Source organism: Tenebrio molitor, chromosome 2 (assembly GCF_963966145.1).
Source record: "Tenebrio molitor chromosome 2, icTenMoli1.1, whole genome shotgun sequence".
NCBI lineage: Eukaryota > Metazoa > Arthropoda > Insecta > Coleoptera > Tenebrionidae > Tenebrio > Tenebrio molitor.
This window is the reverse complement of record NC_091047.1, coordinates 18,284,840-18,307,180: the sequence shown is the minus strand read 5'-3', so window position 1 is coordinate 18,307,180 and position 22,341 is coordinate 18,284,840. Positions and strand designations below refer to the sequence as shown.

General features: G+C 35.0%; 1 protein-coding gene across 3 annotated transcripts in view; it reads left to right on the top strand.

Moving 5' to 3' along the window:
• The window catches only part of Nrx-1 (Neurexin 1), a 91,153-nt gene extending 71,002 nt beyond the window's left edge, over positions 1–20,151 (top strand). For all 3 annotated transcript variants that reach the window (XM_069037691.1, XM_069037693.1, XM_069037692.1), the window contains 10 exons: positions 1,765–1,957; positions 2,016–2,207; positions 9,576–9,964; positions 10,020–10,914; positions 10,961–11,080; positions 11,130–11,308; positions 11,356–11,527; positions 12,027–12,262; positions 12,323–12,617; positions 12,671–20,151. In XM_069037691.1, coding sequence (XP_068893792.1) covers positions 1,765–1,957; positions 2,016–2,207; positions 9,576–9,964; positions 10,020–10,914; positions 10,961–11,080; positions 11,130–11,308; positions 11,356–11,527; positions 12,027–12,262; positions 12,323–12,617; positions 12,671–13,284 — 3,285 coding nt within the window. In that variant the 3' untranslated portion in view covers positions 13,285–20,151. The remainder of the gene's footprint in view (positions 1–1,764; positions 1,958–2,015; positions 2,208–9,575; positions 9,965–10,019; positions 10,915–10,960; positions 11,081–11,129; positions 11,309–11,355; positions 11,528–12,026; positions 12,263–12,322; positions 12,618–12,670) is intronic.
• Positions 20,152–22,341: the final 2,190 nt, after the last annotated feature.

The window sequence follows — 22,341 nt, the reverse complement described above, 5'->3', positions numbered from 1 at the left end:
GCACGTTAACGAAAGACCAAAAGCAAAAAAATTTTTTTTCTTCATGTTCCATAATTACCCTAAATTGTGTACCTTCTTTGGTGTCCGTCCTTTTTAACACACCCGACATAACAGGTGTTCAATTGAAAAGTTCATCAAATTGAACACGTGTTATACCGTACGATCGAAAATTAAAAAAAATCGAGAGGGCTGTGATTAATACGCTTCACGTTGGCAACACGTAAAAATATATTTCAAATGTCATCAGATGTCATTACAATAGTAACTGTCATTATTAATTATTGACTGTTAAAATTTGCTATTACAATATGTTCACTTTAGAGCAAAAAATTTTCATTGCGCAGTGTTACTTCCCAAATGGAGAAAGACAAAGAAAGAAAGATGGCGAATGGTCGTATTCAACAAGTCGAGTTTTTGAGGAATTTCAACAAAGTTTGTTTGCAGTTAACACAATTGGATTAATTATCCCTACTAAATATGAAAAAAAAATTGTTATTGCAAAAACTTTTGTTTTCCCGTCAAAGAGCTAATTGAATCAAGTTAAAAATTCTATCGATCCCACTAAGATTATAAAAAGTGGTTAACTCTGCAACGAAAACTTGCCTCCATTTTGTTGTTTGTTGTTGTTGTAATTAAAAAATTAATACATCCCACAATTCTCTTTTAATAACTGTATAATTATGTATTTGATGTTTTACATTATCTCTCATTTTAGAATTTTCTTGAATTAGTTACTGTAAACTGGAAAAAAAATTGTTCATTTAATCCGTTCTCACTAGACAATAACAAGTCATTAGTGACATTATTTAACGTTATTCGACGTGAGAAGAGTTTGACATTTAGATAAACGTAACTAACATATTATGTTAGACATGCATTCGTCAAAATACACAACTAATTAGAAAAATGGAGAGCTCGTTAGCATTTCAGAATAAATGATGTACAGTTAATTTGAAAATAATAGAGTACACCTGAAAAATCAAGAAGTCAATTTATTACAGTTTTTTCCACATGCAAAGATGCCTTTTTGAAATTTGAATGTCATATTTTTTATATAGGTTAGGTAAGTTTGACAACATAAAACGTCGCTGATATTTGAGAACACCATAATATTGTTTGTTTTATCCTCTGCACGGTGCTCTTCGCGATGTTATAATAATGCTGGGCTACCCTCCGGATCGACCACCCTTCTTCTAATTTGGAAAGAATGAGCACTTTCGCGTTTTCGGTTAGATTGGGCATTTTGTCTATCAAAGTTGACATTGATCATTGACAAAAAATGTAAGTGCATTTCACACTGTAGAAAATTAGGTGTACTCTATAATTTTGAAATTAACTGTACTTTACAAAACGCTCAAATTTAAATATTTTCGTACATTAGCCAGGCTTATAGTATTATCAAACTAACAAAGAATGACCATGTGCCTATTGTTCATAAAATTAAAATAAATATGTATTTCTGTAATGGAAATACATATTTATTTTTATTTTGTGCGACAAAAAAAAATAAATCGATTAAGCCATGACTGTCACGGTTCCGTTGGCAGCCCTAGTTTAAATATTGCTGTTGTCAAAGAAACAAATTTAAATAGTCTATTGACGGTTGTCAAATACAGCGCTGATGGCGCTGCAGACTGAAATGTGACAGTCATGGCTTACTCGATTAATTTTTTTTTGATTCCAGGGAGTATCTGAAACAGGAATAAGTTTATAGAAATGTTTTTTCTTTATTCTCCTTTTGTATCTTGAAAAAATTGTTTTCAGGTGGACCTCTTCGCGATAGAAATATACAACGGACACATCTACGTGCACCTAGATTTGGGATCGGGTCACTCGAAACAAAGAGGTTCACGAAGACGCATCGACGACGGTTCTTGGCACGAGGTTACATTTCGAAGGACCGCAAGAGACGCCAGGATCACCGTCGACGGATTTCACACAGATTTTAAAACAACCGGTAAATCCCCTTACTTTTCATAACATCAACCCTCGATAATGATGGTAATTTTATGCAGAAGGCTCAACCAGCTTGGAACTGGATGGAAATATGTATGTGGGCGGTCTTGGACCTCCTTTCTCTGAAATTCCTATTCCTGCAGGCCTCTGGACCGCCGTCTTACAACAAGGATTCGTCGGATGTTTTAAGGACCTCATTATGAACAATGAGGCCGTCGATGTTGCCAGTTACGCCCGAGAACAAGACTCCGGTAAGATAAGTTTCCTTTGAAATATTGAATTATGCGCTTTTGATCCGCCTTTGGGCTGTATCCGGTTTTAATTAACAAAATTTGGTGCCACGAAATAATTAATTGCACTAGTGATGATTTATAATTAAAATGTTGTTAGATTTTTGACCCATTTTAAAATAAATGAAGTTTAAAATAAGTGAAGTTCTAAGTGAAATTCAGAAATTAATATTTATGTTGGGCAAAAAAAAGTACAAAATAAATACAGTTTAGGTTAGACCACGTAACTCAAATATTGAGCTGTTTCATACATAAACTAGTTAATCCGCAGCATCAATCTTGCTTTATGAGATTCTTTTTTCACATTTTTTTCCATCACAAGAGGCAAGAGTTTATTAAAAAAATACCGTTTTTTGCACAGTTAAAATAATTTGTTGATGTACTGTTGTTTTTATTTAAGATAATGAAATCAGAAGATTTATTAGAGATTTTTCCTATCTAATTCGATCCGCTACACCGACTAGAGTGACTAGACGGTGTAAAAATTTAAAAAAAAAAGTGTTAATCAGATGAGTCAGATGACACAGAAAAAAGAATTCACAACCACAAAGTTCTAACAAAACCACAAACAAAAATAAAGTTAATAAATATAGATCATAAAGAAGAATCCAAAATGTAAAAGGCAACGGAAATTACGAGAGTGGCACCAATAGACAGCGGTTACATTTTTTTAATAGATTGGTCAACAGGGGTAAACCCATTTACAGACCAACAATAAAAAAGCAGAATGAAGCAAGATAAATACTGATGTTAGTGGAAATTGTTTCAGCAGCTGAAGAAAATTACTGTTTAAACCGAATAGGATGAGTTGAAAGAATTATAAAAAGTAAAGTAACACAAAATTACTACTATGGGTGTTACACAGAAGTTAATAGCATTTTTAGCTCCTGATTATTTGTTTTGTTCATGCTATGGTAGTTGGTCATAATTTGATTTTACATTTTGTAGATTTTAACATAAAACAAATTATTCTTGAAAGTTTATGACGTCTAGGAAGTAAAAAAATTTAGTTGCAAAATAACACGTAGGTATTGGGTGATTCAAAATGATTGTAGATAAGTATGGCAACTATGTACAGCTTGACCAGAATAGCTTGGCGTCTAAGATGCGCACAAGAGGAAACGAGCGAGTCTCTATAAGACAAGGATATGGCTATGGTTGTAGGTACGGTACACTCAATGAAGCAAATCTGCTCAAAACAGCCCGGACATGCTGTTCACTTGAAGCTTGAAGCGCTTATTTTCGCCCGTTTGTACACGATCTAAACGCTTCGAGACCCAACAGACAAGTGCGCTCCGCTAGTGGGAGGGATTTCAGTCCACTGCGTCACTGGCCAAGCTGTTCTGGTCGACCTGTAACGAAAATTTATGTGGCAACTCTGTGGATGGGGTATAGTTGTCATTTGTATGACATTTCATAGACGTGGATTTGTTTTTTTTTTTAATAATTGTATATTTTGGTATGTAGCATTTTGTGACTACTGAATATTGAGTTGCATACATTCGGCGTAAATCTCGGCAAGTTACGTGAAGCACCTTGTATAGAGAATATTATAAACTATACACATTTCAGGGTATAAAAATCTTTAACAAAAATAAACACAAATTTTTAAAATATATGTACCTTCTCTCCTTTTTTTACACCCATTCAATAATAAATTTATTATTTTGCACCCCCTAAATTAGAGAAATACATACAGGGTGTCCCAAAAATGGCGTACTAACGGTGCACTACGGTGTAGAAGAGATTACCGTAAACGTCAGAAAAATGTTAAAAAAAATCTATTGGACTTATTTGCTGATTTGGCGGTCTTTGAAAGTGGCATTTAACAGGTCAATTATTTTGAAATATATGTATGAAATTGTCATGACAGCTACGTCTAATCGTATCCCAAAGTACTCACTACCAATATCTAATCTTGCATAATAGAAAATTTAGAAGCTTTGGAAATCGAAAAAATTATTTTAAATCCACTACGGTAACATTTCAAGGTAATGACTTACGAATATATCTTTGTTTACATTGTATTACCGTCAATAATATGTAATAATAAAAATAAATAAATTTTTGTCGGAAACATTTTTTCCATATTTTTTTCATGTACAGTGGCGGCCATTAATTTGGAAACACCAAGATTTTTCTATTGTAAATTGTTTGTCACTTTGACAATGTTATTGACATATCAATTTCGGCTACGACAGTCTGTTGAATGCGCGCAACGATGACATGAGTGACATGAGTTCATGACATAACGCTTACACTATCAAATATTAGAAATATTCAGTAAACTAGATTAGACCGGTGTTTCCAAATTAATGGCCGCCAGTGTACATTTAAACATCCTCGATGAGGTAGTAAGTAGTTTGTACGCCATTTTTGGGACACCTGTATGTACAATTTTATGTTTTTTTTTATATAACTGTTATAACCAAAAACAAGTGTACGATCCTTTAATGAAAAAAATCTACAATGTAATTTTGCGATAAATAGTACACACTGGCCTGCATTGCAGTATTAAAATATGGAAAATGATTGAAATTTACTTCCAATTGACATTATAAATTCCTTTATTATATTCAGATACTTTGTGAATTTTTTCACAATATTTATAGACAACATTTAGGCCCGGTTGCATAAAGCTTAGTTAACATCGTGTCAGTTAACAACCCGTGAAGTCGGAAATCCGCCCACTTGATTAGCTGATTCAAATCCAATGTTAAATATCCCCCAATCAGATCGCTTGACAGTATGTTAACTTTAACAACGAATTGACATCGCTTTATACAACCGGGCCTTAGGTTTTTTTCAATCAAATATAATATTACTAAACTGACGAATCTGCCAGTAACGCGAAATTGGGAGATTTCGAAGTGAGTTTATGAACGCCTCATGTCTCACATAATAGCTGCAGCATTGTTGTCAGCGATTTTTTGTAGGAAATTTAATTCACCTTTCCCATACAGCTCCAATAAACAAACTATTGTCCGGTAACATTAGGAGGGGCACATGTGTAGGTATCTTTTTTTTCATTTTGAACATCATCGTTTCATTTGTGTTTTTTTATCCTTGTGCCGAAATAGAGTACATATGTTAAAGCTGAAAAATATAAATGGAAATATGTTTTCACTGAAAACTAGTTCTTGTAATGTTTTTGGTATTACCCAGAAGCACGAATTGTACGGGAATTTTCATTAATTTCAGTACAAAATTTTAACCGATAGCAAAAACAGTTATGATGATACGAGCAACAATGTTGTTCTTTGTAGATATATTTATCTATGTCACGTTGGTAATGTTCCAAATCAATTTATTTTACGTGACTTTTAGACTGAATGTGTTAATGCAAAACAGTTACCATGTCGTATGATAAAAAAGTGTGTATTGAAACCGTATCATCATGCTACAAAATACAAAGACATCAATTTTATATTAGGCATATTTTTTCGATAACATTATCCTCGCTGCACCATAATTCGACCTAAACCATCCTTTCACACGTAATACGCTTTTACGTTGGTACGAAATCGCTATTAATATCGTAAATTCGCTCCCATTGTGCCAGAATATGCAATCGTTTGTATAGACATACCTACGTGATAGCCAACACGAAACTTTAAAGGAACATTAACGCTACGTCGCCGGAGTTGAATTAACGCGATCAATTCGTTCAATAAAAATATAAATAATTTGATTAATGACGTCAGCTTGGATTAGGTGCACGCTGATGGATTTTAAGTTCACCTTGAGACATCAAAACAAAAATGAAATCAATAAAAGCACCAGTTACGGCTGTTTCGCAACGAGGATCACGCGATATTTTACGTTAAAATCGCGACGCCGAACGCATTTTATTATGAAAGTCGGTTGGTATCTGGCTAGATACATGTTTTCATTAATGAAACGATTTGTGCGCTAAAATCTAAATGATTGCGACGATTAATTAGTACGTTTTCGAAATTGCCGCGAATTATGCAAATGTGGGCCTTGAAAGCTCCTGCGTGTGTATTGACTGTTAATTTTGACATCACGTTTAAAAGTTACAGAATATTTTGTAGGCGATGTAACACTGATATTTTTTCATTTACAAAACATTCTTACACAAAAAATACATACGTATCTACATAGGTACTAACAAAAAATGTAGAGGCCTATCGGGTGTATCAAAAACAAATAAGCCCTGACATTATTGAGCGCAGTGTACAGTGTCGATGACTGCCAAATGGTTGGCAGGGGACAATTTCAACACATTTGCATTAAATATTATTGTTAACCTTAGATGTTTGTTTGTTTTTGTTTGTGGTCAGTTAAAATTTTTACATTAAAAATTAAGGTAAATTTTTGAAGTAAAATTACTCATTTTCTCAAAAAAAAATTGTTATGTAAGGTACCAATCATCGTTTAGGTAGTAGGAAGGTCTATCAGAAAGAGAAGAAAAAAGTGGAGGTTGTCATTTAAAAAAATTGGTGATGACGTCATTTAAACAACTTGCGCGTCACAGGATGGCATTTTTCAAAATAAAATCGCCGTGTCCGAGCGATTTTCATATATAATATACCAAGGGACAGATATATTGCCGGAAATTTTTTCGAGCAGTCCTCACACACGAGTGTTTGTAGCAAGAAAATTACACGAGGGCGCCAGCCCGAGGGTAATTTTGAGCGACAAACACGAGTGTTGGACTGCAAGAAAAAATTTCTGGCGATATATATCTGTCCCGAGGTATATTCGGAAGAGAATCGCCCGAAAAATTTTTTCCCTAGGTCAATTATATCGGAAATTTTCCCTAGGGAAAATTTCCGCTTAATTAAATTGTGATTGGTTGCTATTCAAACAATTCGGAGTTGTGATTTGTTAATATAAATCATGTGACATTTGAGGGCGATTCTCTTAAAAACATCACATAACGCTATTATGAATTTTGTTTCAAACTTTATGTTTACACTGTAGGTATATTTTGGAAATCTTTCAAAAATAATTTTCTTATAACTCTACAAAAACGATCGGTGGACAAAAAAATCTTGGACAAAATTGGCAAATTTGCACCCTTTAATTCGGGCTTACTAACAAATAGGTTAACAATAGTAGGTATGATGAATTGATGACCTACCACGTATATCACTTACAAACATTTGTTTGGCGAGCAAAACAGTATCTTTGCTAACGTTTAGCTCGTTAGCAATTGTTTGCTTGTATGATAATACCCTCCCCAAGGCCTTGTCTACTTAGGTGTTTTTGGAAGTCAGTTAGATTCGGCATTACAGCTGACAAGACAACCGTCACCAGTACTTGTAAAAGTCAGTTTTATTTTGACTTTATCTTGACAATTAAAAGCTTAGTACAAATGTAAGAAATTTTGAGTGGCCCAGTTTTTTTTGTCCACCATTACAAACAATAGGTACATGTACTCGTACCTAGTTATCCCCATGTCAGTCCACGTACTAGTTACAATGACCGCCTCCATGCTAATCTCAAAGGAAAACCGAGAACTCCGATTACTGACGGACATTCATATTGTCCTGCTAATGGTTTCAATAATCACTGAAAACGATGAAATGAACTAAGTTGTATTCATAATCTCCGTACTGCTACATTGTGAATCGTTTTCGTACACGTGTCTGTTACAGCATAAGGTTAACAGATTAAGTTTGAATACAAACTGTTTCTACCAATATGAATTTATTTTACTCTATAGTCCTTTTTTTTTACCTGAGTCACTGAAGGGGATTTTATTTTTGTTGTATTGAATTACTGCATTAAAATTATTTTTTTTTTAGTGACCTTTTATATGTTGGCGACAAAATCAAATTTAAAAACGCCAGCCAATTTGACGGTACCTACTTATTTTGAAAAATTAAAAAAAAAAACAAAATAAACAAAAGTACAAATTGTTTCATAAATTCAGTGAAAAAAATGGACAAGAGCTATCAGCGAGTGTCGAAAAGCTCTTGCAGCGTTCCTACTTTACTCAACTTAAAGTACACAAATTTTTAACAAACCCCATTTAAGCTAGGGAATAAGAGAAAATGACATCCTTGTCTAATAACGAAAGCTTAAATTACAACAAGAAAGTTGTTAAAGTTACCAGATTTATTTGTTCAGATCAAAAAAAACTACTCCTGCTATACAGGTGTTTTTTAAATGCTAGTACAAAAAAAACTGGGTCATATGGAGATTCTAAAGAGTCCAGAAAATCATTTTTTTAAATCTAAAACGGTAGGGATAAACTAACCCTGTCCATGCATATTCTACTCCACAGACAACAATAGTAAACAATAAGTTAAAGCATATAGCAACCCGACAATGCTATGAACAAAAATACTATCGCTGGCAAAAAAAAACTCGTACACAGTTGACAGAACAACAGTTCCAAAAATTAAAAATTTGAGTTGTGTAAACATCGCTTTTTTAATAAAGGTTATGTATGCATAGGTTTGATTTTTTATTTGGCCAATAAAACGGTCCCTTTATCAACACCAACCTCAGCAGCTATTGCCCGTATCGAAATCCCCTCTCTTAAACGTTGCGCTATAGTCTGTTTTTGAATTTCAGTTAAACCCATTTTTACGCATTGACTTTGAAACTGACAATAACATAATGATGTTGTAGACTTTGATTTACAATACAAAAATTTTGGCTGTACGGTTTTTTTTTTGGGCAGCGATACCTAGTACAGTTGTGGAATTAAAATTTCGGGCAGTATTGTCAATGTCATGATATAAACTCTAAAACAACCTTTACGTTAATAACCTTATTTTTTACTCTTGTCATGTTTTTGTCTTTTTGGCATTCAAAAATTGTCATTTGTGGCATAATAACGGATAGGCAACATATCAAAGCGATGATTTAATTACACGCAGTACAACTAACTGAAATCTCAAAATTCAAAATTGATTGGGTGACTGACACAGAAAAGTTTAATTTTTGAATGTCAGTCATGATGACAGTAGAAGGTGCTTTACAGAGATTTTGTTGAAGTGACAGAAAAATAGTGCCCGAAATTTTAATTCCGCAACTGTACAACAAAATTATTATTGTTGCTTGACAACCCCAGTTACGTTTTTAATTACTTTTAATTCAGCAGCCAAACCAAAATTTAATTTATTTTTATCTCGAAAACGAAAAGACTTTTATTAGATAATTTTTTTGTATGAGTTCTACTCATTCTCACCTATTATCAGTCTTTTTTTGTACTAACATTTAAAAAACACCCTGCACCATCACAATGAAAGTTTTTGTGCCACTACAAGTTCAAGTTTCTTTCGAAATGAATTCAATGAAGGACAAACAGCAATTATCCAACGACTAAAATGTACATTTCTTTTTCGTCAGGTTCAATTCGCACACTTTGTCACATCCAGCCTCAGCAATGTCCATCACAGCCTTGTCTAAATGGAGGAACTTGCACAGAAGGCTGGAACAGATTTGTATGCGACTGCACAAACACCATGTTCACCGGTCCCACGTGTGGAAAAGAAGCCGCAACTCTCAGTTTCAACGGGACCCAACACATGGAAGTTACGATGGACTCAGAAATGATCACCCAGACTGAAGACATCGTCTTGAGATTTCGAACGAGCAAGCCTTTGGGTCTGCTTCTAATCAGCAGCACAGTAGAGACAGGCGACAGAATTGAACTCGCCGTTGCCGCAGGACGCATCAGAATGGCTTTGAGACTGGGAGTGAAAGAAAAGAAGCAAGAAGACAGGGAAAAAGACAAGGTTGAGATTTGCTTGTTTTTGAAGAACGTGTCGGTGACTATTGGTTGTCTTTCAGATTCTGCTTGCCGGACAAAATGTCAACGACAACGAGTGGCACACTATCAGATTCTCTAGAAGAGGAGCGAACCTCAAGCTGCAACTCGACGGTCAGTCCCCGATCAGGGCTGAAACGCAAGGGAAGTACAACACTCTTCAGTGGCGTTCAATACATTTGGGGGGACTGTACCACTTAGAAGAAGAAATCAGTATGACCACAACAGTTCCAAACTTCATAGGAGAAATTCAGCAGTTTTATTTCAACAACATTCCTTACATCGAATTGGCACGTGCATTGAGTAGTGAACAATCGATATCAGGTTTTCCAACAATTAAGGTTGCCGCCAAGTTTGTCAAGCACGCTACTGATAATCTTCACAGACCGGTGACTTTTCGCTCAAAACACACCTTTATTGGTTTGCCCATGCTGAGAGCTTACTCCAGCATCCACATAGACTTCATGTTCAAGACTCGCGAAGCGAATGGTTTGATCATGTTTAATGGAGGAAGAAAAGAAGACTTCGTCGCGGTAGAGCTGGTCGAGGGACATATCAGTTACGTTGTCAACGTTGGAGATGGCACCGTCACGCTGCGCGACACAGTAAGAGCACATCTGAACGACAACAGATGGCACACTGTTGGCATAAGACGACCGTCGATCAAGCAACACACGCTGATGGTCGACGATGACATCGTCATCGCAACGAACCACGGCACTGGGAATTTGGAACTAGACGGTATCTTGTATCTCGGTGGAGTTCACAAAGACCTGTACGCACAACTACCTCAAGAAGATGTAAAGTCCAGACACGGGTTTGAAGGGTGCATCGCTGGGCTAGACTTGAACGGAGAGTCGCCTAACATAATGGAAGATGCCGTCGTGCACAGTTCGTTGGTAACGGCAGGATGTGAAGGTAACAAACGAGCAAAAGATGACACTGTCTAGGCAGGTTCTTGCAGGACAATCGGCTAAATGCAGTCACAATGTGTGCGCCAATGGCGGGACTTGTGTACAACAATGGCACTCTTACACGTGCGACTGTGATATGACGTCGTTCACGGGTCCCACTTGTTCGGATGGTAAAACTGGTGGTTTTCAAAGAGTTCAAATTACATTGCAGCTTTGCAGAATCGGTGTCATACGAATTTGGACCCAATCGGGGTATCATCACTTACACCTTTCCCGAAGACAACAGGCCTGAGATGCAAGAAGACGTAATAGCCATCGGGTTTATTACGACGAAAGCAGATGCCGTGTTGTTGCGGATCGTCAGTGGGACTTCCAATGATTACATTGAAATGGAAATTGTAAAGCGTCAACTTGAAGTTTCACTTTTTTGAATGTGCATTTTTAGGTTGAAGGAAATATTTTTGTGGTGTACAATGTAGGTACAAATGATCATCCTTTGGGCGAAATTTCGTTGAAAGTAAACGATAATGCTTATCATGTGGTCAGGTTTCACAGGTTTGGGTACAACTCGTCGCTTCAAATCGACGACTATAACGTTCAAACTAGTCATCCATCAGGTAAGATGTTGCAATATTTTCCAACTGGAGATTTGATGGTTCGAAGAAACTTTATGGAAACAATGACAACTAGTTTTTTTGTAAACTAATACTCCTAATAATTTACGCCAAGTTAACATTAACTCTGACTCTTATTTACGGTCTTTGCTCTCTAGCGCTAAATGCGTGCCACGCGCCATTTGCTTTTATCCGATCCAGTGCTAAGACAATCCTCTGTCTCTCAAAATCGTTTGTGTTTGAGACTCGATGACTTCATCTTCTTTGCGACAGAGGTGCTCGAAAATGTATTCTTCGCACGTTATAGTATAATTGCAAGCGAACACTTAAACAAAGTATAAACAAAGTATTACATTTTAAAAGGAAATTGGCAAATTGAATATAGGAATTTTGATTAGGAGTCTTTCGAACAAGGTTTTTGTCACTGGGTGGTAAAAAATTCTTTTTAACGACTTAACACTTCTAAAATATTTCTACGGTGACAGTACCAACACATTTTCAGGGCATCAGTTACAAGTGTTTAACAGCCAATCCCAAATACAAATTGGTGGCAAATGGAGCAAAGGAAAGTCGAGAATAGAACGACCATTCTCGGGAATAATTTCTGGTGTTGTTGTCAACGGGTTAAGAGTTTTGGATTTGGCCGCAGAAAAAGACATCCACGCTTCGATCAGAGGCGACGTACAGCTCATTTCCGGAATCTTGGACAGGCACGACCACTTGCAAAAAATGCAACAGGTGGTAGTACTTCTTTGTTCTAGTGTGACACGCTCTGTAACAATGGTGATGAATTTGCAGACACCAGCTTCCGGATTTCCTGGTGTCGAAGACGACTTGGTTTTCAGCGGGGCAGGTTCCGGATGCAACGGTGACGACGAAGATGAATGTCCACCACTGCCAGAAACGGGTTCTGGAGATGACGACTTAATCACTCCAGTTTACAACCCCTCGACAAAGCCAACACCGACCACCAAGAGACCTCACAAGGCGAACCAAGAAGGAGTGAAGCAGTGTGGCGACGACGAAGACTGCGTCTCTGGGTCAGGATCTGGAGAAGTGACCGAAGAACCTGCGGTTACCTCTCACGCAACAGGTAATTGACTAGCAAAAGTGTACAAATCGATTAGTTCTTCGTCTTTGCCTTAGATTTGACGAGCATTGGCATCACCACTCCCGACAACTCCACCATCAAAGGACCAGAACTCGGCTCAACAACTGTACCGCAACAAACCTACGGTTCTACCACCGGTATGTCGACCACCGAGAAGACTTCAGAGTATTCGTCGACCACACCTCTGCACACCACAGTATCCGAGACAACGCTGGTGGCTTCGACCGAAGACGCGACCAGCACGTCTACAGAAAGAAAGCTTAACATAGACCAGGGATCCAGACCTGACTCCACGAATTACGGAAACAAGTACTACGGCAAGACGAACAAGAAACCAGCCGAAAAAATCAACTCAGAAACCGAAGAAAGAGTCGCTCTGATCATTGGAATCATTGCGGGGGCTTTGATCGCCGTCATTTTGATAATTTTGGCGATTTTGAAATTCAAATCGAGGAACGACGGATCGTTCAAAGTCGACGACGGCAAGAACTACCAGCAAGGGCCCAACGCCGCTCTATTGGGCAACGCCAGTAGCACCAACGGACAAACTCAGTACCAACTGAACGGTGCCCTCAGAAATGGCGACAAGAGCCAGATGCAAAAGTCGAAGAAGCGAGATAGTAAAGACATCAAAGAGTGGTACGTGTAAGTGTTTTTATTTTCGAATGTGACTCCGAGCCATTTCGTGACATAAATATAGTGATTGAAAGAGTGCAAGGGCGTATGACTGAAACAACTAACTAACAAGAAAGTGATATCTTCATTCTCTTTTCGGTTACCTTAAAGAATCTAATACAGTGTTAAATCTTTCCAATGGTCAGTGTAATCGGGAAACATTAATTATGCTCATTGTTGCATAAACATGCAAATTTTCCTCATTATTCGTATCTACCATCTACCACAACTAAAACTTCTTCGTTTTACTTCTATACAATGCCATCGATTTGATCGTTTCTTTTTCAAGTAAGTACATCTCTTGAGGATGTACGTACTGGTTTACTTTTCGATTTTTAATTATTGAAAAATAATTGTGCGTAAGTTTGTTTTCAAAATTTCTCCGAACTGAAATCAGGCACGGATTCCTTTTGTTGTTGTTCTTCGATAAAAACAGACAATAAACTAAAAACAGCTCTCAGTGCAAGAAATTTAATTGTTTACATGCCGACATTAAATACAACATATCACTCAAAGCGTTCCATAAATTCACTTGTTCAAGACTAGTAGGTGTAACTGCTGAAATATTTACCTACTTTGAGGCTCGAAAAATACTTGGTTTTTATATGTTGTATAATTACGAACTTTGAAATCTCTCCCTTGGTAATTGGTAATTTAATTATATGTACTTATTTGTACAACTAGTTATGAAAGTCATACTTTTTTCACGAATTTGCAGATTGATTAACGAAGGCGTAGCCCGAGTTAATCAATCAAATAAGTGAAAAAAAGAGACTTTCATAACGTGTTGTACCTACACACTATTTTTTTGCATATCGATGTAAGTTGAGAAATTTGGTCTGAAAGGATTTATGAAAAATTACAAAAAAAAAAATAGGTATGCTTTGACAATCATCTCCAAGGAGATGGAATAAAATGATGCAAAAAAGTACGACTTTCACTACGATTTGATTTTTCGTGTAAAAAAGTGCTGCTTTCACTACGATTTTGCGTGTAAAAAAGTGCCACTTTCATTACGAAATCCAAAAATAGTTATTTATTTAACGAGTTCGTGTGTAAATTGGGCTTTTTTTTGTATGAGTGGGCCAGATTAAAACCCGAGTGAAACGAGCGTTTTAAAGGCCCACGAGTGCCAAAAAAAGTCCAATTCACACAAGAACGAGTTGAATACAATATTTTTTTGTTCGACGACCCCCTTAAAAACTCCAAATTGCTTAAAATCTTTAAAATTAACTTGACGTTTCATTTTGACAAGTTGTCACATTTATCAAAATCCGTTCACATAGGAGAAAATTCCCAAATTCTGACAGTGTCGAACAAAAAAAGTATTTCATTTGCCAATTTATGTTATTATAACAAATGACAGATGCCTTTTAAATTGTGAATGTGGCGAAATAGTATGAGATCTTGCGATATAGTATTTATAAAATTTCAAAATATGTATACAAGCTGTTTTCTGAAAAACGCCGCAAGCCGTAGCTCCGTTATTTACTGTCCGATTTTAATAAACCAAAAAAAAAACAATACAATGGTTAAAAAAACACTACAAAACGGCTTATTTTTTTATTTTTTTTCAACATTGATTGTTATTATAAGTTTTTTTAAATGAAAACATATATCTATTTATTTATTTTTATTCTGGTAGAGATTTTTTTTTTCTGATTTTAATGATGTGTAACACGTTGACTTTTGTGCAATAAAAATTCAAGAAAATAAATAAAAAAATTATTACGTTACGATATTTTACACATGAATTTGAAAAAAAAAAACAATCGCGCCGTGGAAAACAATAATAATGTCAAAGGTTCTGGAACTTCCCTGTTAGGAAAACGGTTGGAGTAAAGACGTATTGCTTGATTGCGATTTTTATTACATTCGAAAATCACTTGCAGCATGTCGGTCAGTTGATTGTTATCCATTGCACAATCAATTAATAAACAGCAAAACCAGTTTGTCAAAATACGAATGAAAGTAGGTATATACATATAGTCTTTGCCAAAACCAAATAACCACCAACACTGCATTCTACTCAGAAAATCAACCGGCAACGTTGTGTAGGTACTTAGATTTGATAATTGCCATTATACATTTAGTGTAATTTTGTTTATGCACGATTATATTATAATTTGACAATTATGTAGAAATTTTCTTGACATAAACGTCTCTTTATGGCCCACGAATCACTTTATGCCCGTGGGCCATAAAGATATGTCAAATAAAAGTCAAAAACATTTTTGGTGAAATTAGAAAAAAAATTGCCCCTTAACTTAAATTACCTAATCCCGAATGGGGATTACTCGATACTGGACACTCATTTCTGTCGCTTTCTCATCCTCGTTTATCATTTCGTTAATGAATTTATAACCGAAAATTACAATTGGCATAATGGCTACGGGTGTTTTCACTGTCCCCAAGGTTACGCGCAAAACTAAAAATTTGACGGGAGCACTACGCGATGCAAACATCCCGTGGTGTGGGCAGACATTTGTTTATTAATTTTTGTTAAATGTTAGGGTTTTAGGTCTTAATCGTGCATAAAATAGTGTATAATTGATTTCATATAAATATTCATCAAGTGAGCTGTGCATTTGTAAAAGCACCTTTAATTTAGTTACATTACAAAAGTCACATTTATGAAGGTCATGTCCAATAAATCTTTACTTGGTAGAAATACAAAGACAAAAACAAATAAGAATTACATTAATTTAATCAGTAAAAAGACGTAACATTGCTTTTGAAATCAGCAATGTTAAAATGGACAAAAACTGAAAAATTAGTCAAATCGGGTTCGCGCAGAGCAAGCAACTTTGAAAGTCAAAGTCACTAGCTTTAGCTTTACTACCAACAGAAAATCAGATTTTCATGGCTTGCTTAGATGCACATTTATATGAAATTGAGTATATGTAGAGTTAAGCCGGCCTGAGATATGTCATTTGGTGGGGGTGCGCGAAGACGGAAAACAGTCGGACGAGTCCATCTTTCGTAAAATAGGGATGTTCAACAGATTAAAAATCAGCTGATTTTTTCAGTGACCGGTGAACGAGTAAAAGTTTCCATTTAGCTGTTTTTTGAGTAATTTAAGTGATTTGTCCGCGCAGATTTCCCCCACCAAATGACATATCTCAGGCTGGCTTAACTCTACTGCGGGCGTGAACTGGCTTGTATGGCCTTCAGCGTGTTTTTAGCCCTCGTTATCACTCGGGCTCAAAATCACACCTCAAGCCATAAAAGCCCTCTTACGCCCTTAATACATAAATAACTATTTTACCAACTGAAATCAACAGGTGGTGGTTATTTGGGTTTGGCACGGCCTATAGAACCTAAATACTTAAATGACATTTATCCCTTTGACATTGTTATTGTTTTCCATGGCGCCCTTGATTTTTTTTTAATTTATTAATAAAACATCGTAAGGTAATAAAACTTTTTATCTACGATCGCGTAAAAAGTAGGCACTTTTTGCACTAAAAATCGTTGTCAAAGTTGACGTTTAGAGAAACTGACGGCATCGTTCTCTAAAAGTTTTAGAGCACGATTTTTCGCTTTTATGGCACAGAACTGTCAGAATACAACAATCGAATTTGTTGGAAACATTGTTTAGGTTGCTAAACGACATGGTTCTCAAACGACTTTGGTTATTCATGAAATATTGAACCAATGAATTATTTTATACAAATTTATGTTGAAACCGGTGTGATGATCTCACGATCGTAGATAAAATGTTGTAAGACATACGTGTAAAGAGTTCCTTTGTTGCACTCACATCTTTTAAAATACTCCCTCGTACCTCGGTCGTATTTTAAACCCGTTCGTGCAATAAAGGATAACTTTTTACACTTATATCTTAAATAACTATTATTTATTTTCTTGAAGTTTTATTGCACAAAAGTCGACGTGTTAGATATCATTGAAATCAGAAAAAGATTCTCTGTTTCCATTTAAAAAAACCAAGTGACACTTATTTGACATAACAATTAATGTTGAAAAAAATAAAAAATTAAGCCGTTTTGTAGCAAGGCGATCTACATTTACCAGGCCATGAGACTGACCAAAGGCAGTGTGCTATGGAATGGCCTACCACAGTCTGACAACATTGCTTCACCAACATTTAGTGAAAAAAAAATCGAAATCCACTAAACCTGTCATTGTATTTACATTTTTGTCAAATATGAATGATCTAATTTTACGACAGTTCAAAAATGCGTAATCGCATTGTAACATATACTTAGTTTAAAACCACCTTAGGGACAGAGAAATAACGGTGCTCATTACTGATAATATTTCAGATGCTCTGCTGTGTTCCGGACTATTGAAACTGTTTGGTTATTAAGTAACGCGAGGTGGGCATTTCCAACTTAAATATAACAATTTGTTCTCCCCATTGCCTAAATCCCATCCCATTTCTTGTAACTTGCTTCACAGTCTCATTTCAATATTCGTTTTTAAAACCAAAAGATTTTCTCTAGTGATTGTATCGTCATTACTAATTTTGATTATTTCTTCCCAAAGTGTAATTTCTTCGTAATTAGAAGTTATTGGCACCGCGTTTGGCACAAGTCGTTTCATTTTGTCCCCATTGAAAACTGTCCCGCTAAAATCTTTAGCACAAGCATGGCTACTTTTGCGAATTCTTCACTCTTCGATTTTTAAAATCTCTTTCCAAATTGGCTTCGCTTCCTCATTTGATGGAAACTTAAATAAAAGTATTTAGCTACCTACGTAATTTGAAGAAGAAGACGCATAATTTCAGTTGCAATTTGGTACGCAACACTTAAATGACATTTTTAATTCAGTTTGACGAATTTGACCAAGGACTTGTCAAAATTTATTTTAAATGTCGAATTCGTTTCAAAATTTTTGTAACACCGTAGGTCATGGAATGGCCTACCAGGGAATGTGGCAACACAGCCAGTGTCCTGGCCTGTAACTTGAGACCGCCTTGTTTGTAGTGTTTTTTTAACCATTGTATTATTTCTTTTGTTTATTAAAATCGGACAATAAATAACGGAGCTACAGTTAGTGGCGTTTTTTTAGGACCACCTGTATCATTATCACTCGTGAAATACCCTGTTGTATGTAATTAACCCTAATTTTCTACAGTGTGAAATACACTTAAATTTTTTGTCAATGATCACTCTCAATTTTGACAAACAAAATGCCTAATCTAACCGAAAACGCGAAAGTCCTAATTCCTTCCAAATTAGAAGAAGGGTGGTCGATCCGGAGGGTAGCACAGTATTATAACATCGCGAAGAGCACCGTGCAGAGGATAAAACAGACAATATTATGGTATTCTAAAATATCAACGACATTTTATGTTGTCAAACTTACCTAACCCATATAAAAAATATGACGCTCAAATTTCAAAAAGGCATCTTTACAGGTGAAAAAAACTGTAACAAATCGACTTCTTGATTTTTGAGGTGAACGTTTTTAAATATGTATATTTTGAAGTTTCATAAACATATTGCAAGGCATAATTACATCTTAAACGGTGCCTCATAAAGGAGACACTATAAAAATATGGCAGCTAAAATTTCTTAGATAAATAATTTAGTTCCTAATATTTCTTCCATAGGATAATTTTAAAAATTAGATATTTTTGCAACATTTTCCCAATTCTGGTCTTATTAGTTGTGATAACAGATCGCAAGCAAATAATCGAGTTTGAATTTTAATTCAGTGATTACAATAAGATAAATATTTTAAATACGTATTTAAAAACATTAAGATAACGTTGTTCAATTTCAAAACTAATAAATAATTTATCTATCTGTGGCAACTATTTTTTAAGCCATTGCTCAATTTATTTCTGTTGAAACGCTTCTAATGTTCAATTTCAGAAATTAATCGTTAATATTAGATCTTTCAAAACTATTATGACTATTATGATTAAAGAAATAATACGAACGGTGCATATTAGTACCAAATTAGATTCATTATACATACATATTATAAAATATGTAATCGAAAATTACAATACAGCCTTCAATATTTCAATTACTATATGAACATTACAATTTGATCTATTACATTTAGGGCCAGTTTACAGAAGCGAAATTAAGTTAATCATAATCAAATGCGACATTAACTGAACACGTGATCAGATTGAACCAATCGGTTTCGTGGTTAATCACCCATTAAAATTTAATTCGAATTAAATTATTTAATAAATATTAAATAGTTATTTAATTCTTTTTCTATAAACTGGCCCTAAATAAATTAATAAAACGGTCGCTATAATAATAAAGTAATGAGGACGCCTTGCTTCACACGTCACTAACAGAAAAAAAACGGCAATTAATATTTCTACATAAAGAGACTGCATTCGCAACAAATAATATCATATCATATCAAATAATGAGAGTAGTTGAAGACACAACCGACGTATGATAGCAGCAGAAAGTAGGTTAGATATAGATTTTCACCTAAAGTGCTGTTATTCAAACTAATTGGCAAACAATGTTGTTTACGTGCTATACCTAATAAATTTGTAACCCAGATAGCGGTCAATTTTTATACTTGTTTCACAACGAAGTTAAAATTTTTCTCGTTTTATCCGTGCCTGTTTTATCATTGTGTAGAAGAGAAATAACAATGTTCTCTAGCAACCATAAATGAAATTAACTAACCTACACTACCTATATGCCTATAAATCCTTTACAGTGACACTTGTAATTAAATAGCAATACAGAGGTTTAATAGAATACGCGGTTAAACATTTTGATTATAAGATTAGTTAATATTTGTTGTGTATAAAAAATTGTAAGTAGTTACGATAGAATTTTGTATTATACTTTTTGATTTTGTTAGAGCTATAATAAAATGGCGTATATTTGGATGTTAAATTTATTTTATTATTTTGTTTGCCTTGTAAAAAAAAAATCGACGTTTTCCGTCAGAAGATCCACCACCAAATAAGTTTAGGGCATGGCCGATGTACACAGGTAAGTTCCAAATAACAAAAAGCTCTTGTTAAGAGATTATGCATCTACTTTTCATGTATAGGTAGTACAGCATGATCAAGAATGACTTAATCTGTTGGTATACTGAGGACTATAGTGTTGGGCGATTATGATTATGCTTTCGATTATCATTCGTTACTACTTCGATTATTTCGAGAACTGAATGGTAAAACCAAGATATCTCAAAAGAGAGATATATTGAGATACCTATCTTGATTGTATATAGGTACCTAACAAATTATGCATTTAAGTATAAAAAAAATATGGCGGCCAAAAAATTTTAGCCGTCAATTTCGGTCACTTCAAAAATAGTAGTTTATTTAACGAGTTTGTGTGTAAATTGGACTTTTTTTGACATGTAGTTTATTTAACGAGTTTGTGTGTAAATTGGACTTTTTTTGACATGAGTGAGCCAGTTTAACGAGCGTTTGAAAGGCCCACGAGTGCCAAAAAAAATCGCTTAAAATCTTTAAAATTAGCTTGACGTTTCGTTTTGACAAGTTATGACATTTATCAAAATCAGTTCACACAGGAGAAAATTCTCAAATTCTGACAGTGTCGAACAAAAAAAATTTTGTAAGCCATACTTTATTGTCACTATGATTACCGTCTTGATTATGATTGGTATTTTTTGGGTGGTAAATTTCAAAACTCGAAATTATTTTGTCATTTTCTACTACACAGCTGTGCATTTGTACAAGCACCTTTAATTTAGTTACATTACAAAAGTCACATTTATGAAGATCATGTCCAATAAATCTTTACTTGGTGAAAATACAATGACAAAAGCAAATAAGAATTACTTTAATTTAATCAGTAAAAAGACGTAACATTGCTTTTGAAATCAGCAATGTTAAAATGGACAAAAACTGAAAAATTAGTCAAATTGGGTTCGCGCAGAGCAAGCAACTTTGAAAGTCAAAGTCACTAGCTTTAGCCCTGCTTTAGCTTAAATACCAACAGAAAATCAGATTTTCATGGCTTGCTTAGATGCACATTTATATGAAATTGAGTATAAATCCTTTATTCCTTTCTCATTTCTATTTCTACAACTAGAAATGAAACAACTGGGCATTTTGATTTACAATGAGTGGTTTTATTACAATAATTATTTTACAACGCAATGACAGTATAAAGTGACAGAACAAGTATAGTTTATTCAGCGAGAGATTGGTTGACATAAATATCACTAAATTCTACGTAGATAAAGTACGGTGTGATTAAGAATGACTGAGTATGTTGGTGACAATGAAATTTATCAAATTTGAAATTTACCATCAAAGGTTCATTTTTGTAACAGCATAAATATAGCCGGCATAACGAAATAGTATATTATGTTATGAGGAGCAAAAATGAAGTTTTATGTGCTGCGGCTGGTAGATTGGCTGCCGAACGCAGTGAGGCAGACAAACCAGCCAAAGCACATAAAACCATTTTTGCTCCGAATAACATATACTATTTTTTCTTCAAACCCTCATAACAAATTATTTAAGACATGTTAAGAAACCAGGTAGGAATTTCAAATGATTTAGCTAAAGTTGACTCAAGTTGCAAAAAACCAATTTGGATTTGCAACAGCAATTTTATGGCATTAGTCGTTTGAAATTACTTTAAAACTGTACTTATATGGGAAATATTCAATCCAAACTATGATTTTCAGGTCCTTCTGTGCCTTTATTTGGTTCAAAAATATTGAAAAAATGCTGTTGCAAATGACAAGTGGTTTTTTGCAACTTGAGTCAACGGTAGTTTACTTTACTGCCGCTCATCAGCGTAAAGTTGACTCAAGTTGCAAAAAACCACTTTGCATTTGCAACAGCATTTTTATGGCATTAGTCATTTGAAATTACTTTAAAACTGTACTTATATGGAAAATATTCAACCCAAACTATGATTTTCTGGTCCCTTTCTGCCTTTATCTGGTTCAAAAATATGAAAAAAATGCTGTTGCAAATGACAAGTGGTTTTTTGCAACTTGAGTCAATTATAGATAATAACTTCACAGACGCCCTCAGCGGAGATAATAACTTTATCTGCCGCTCTCAGCGGAGATAATAACTTTATCT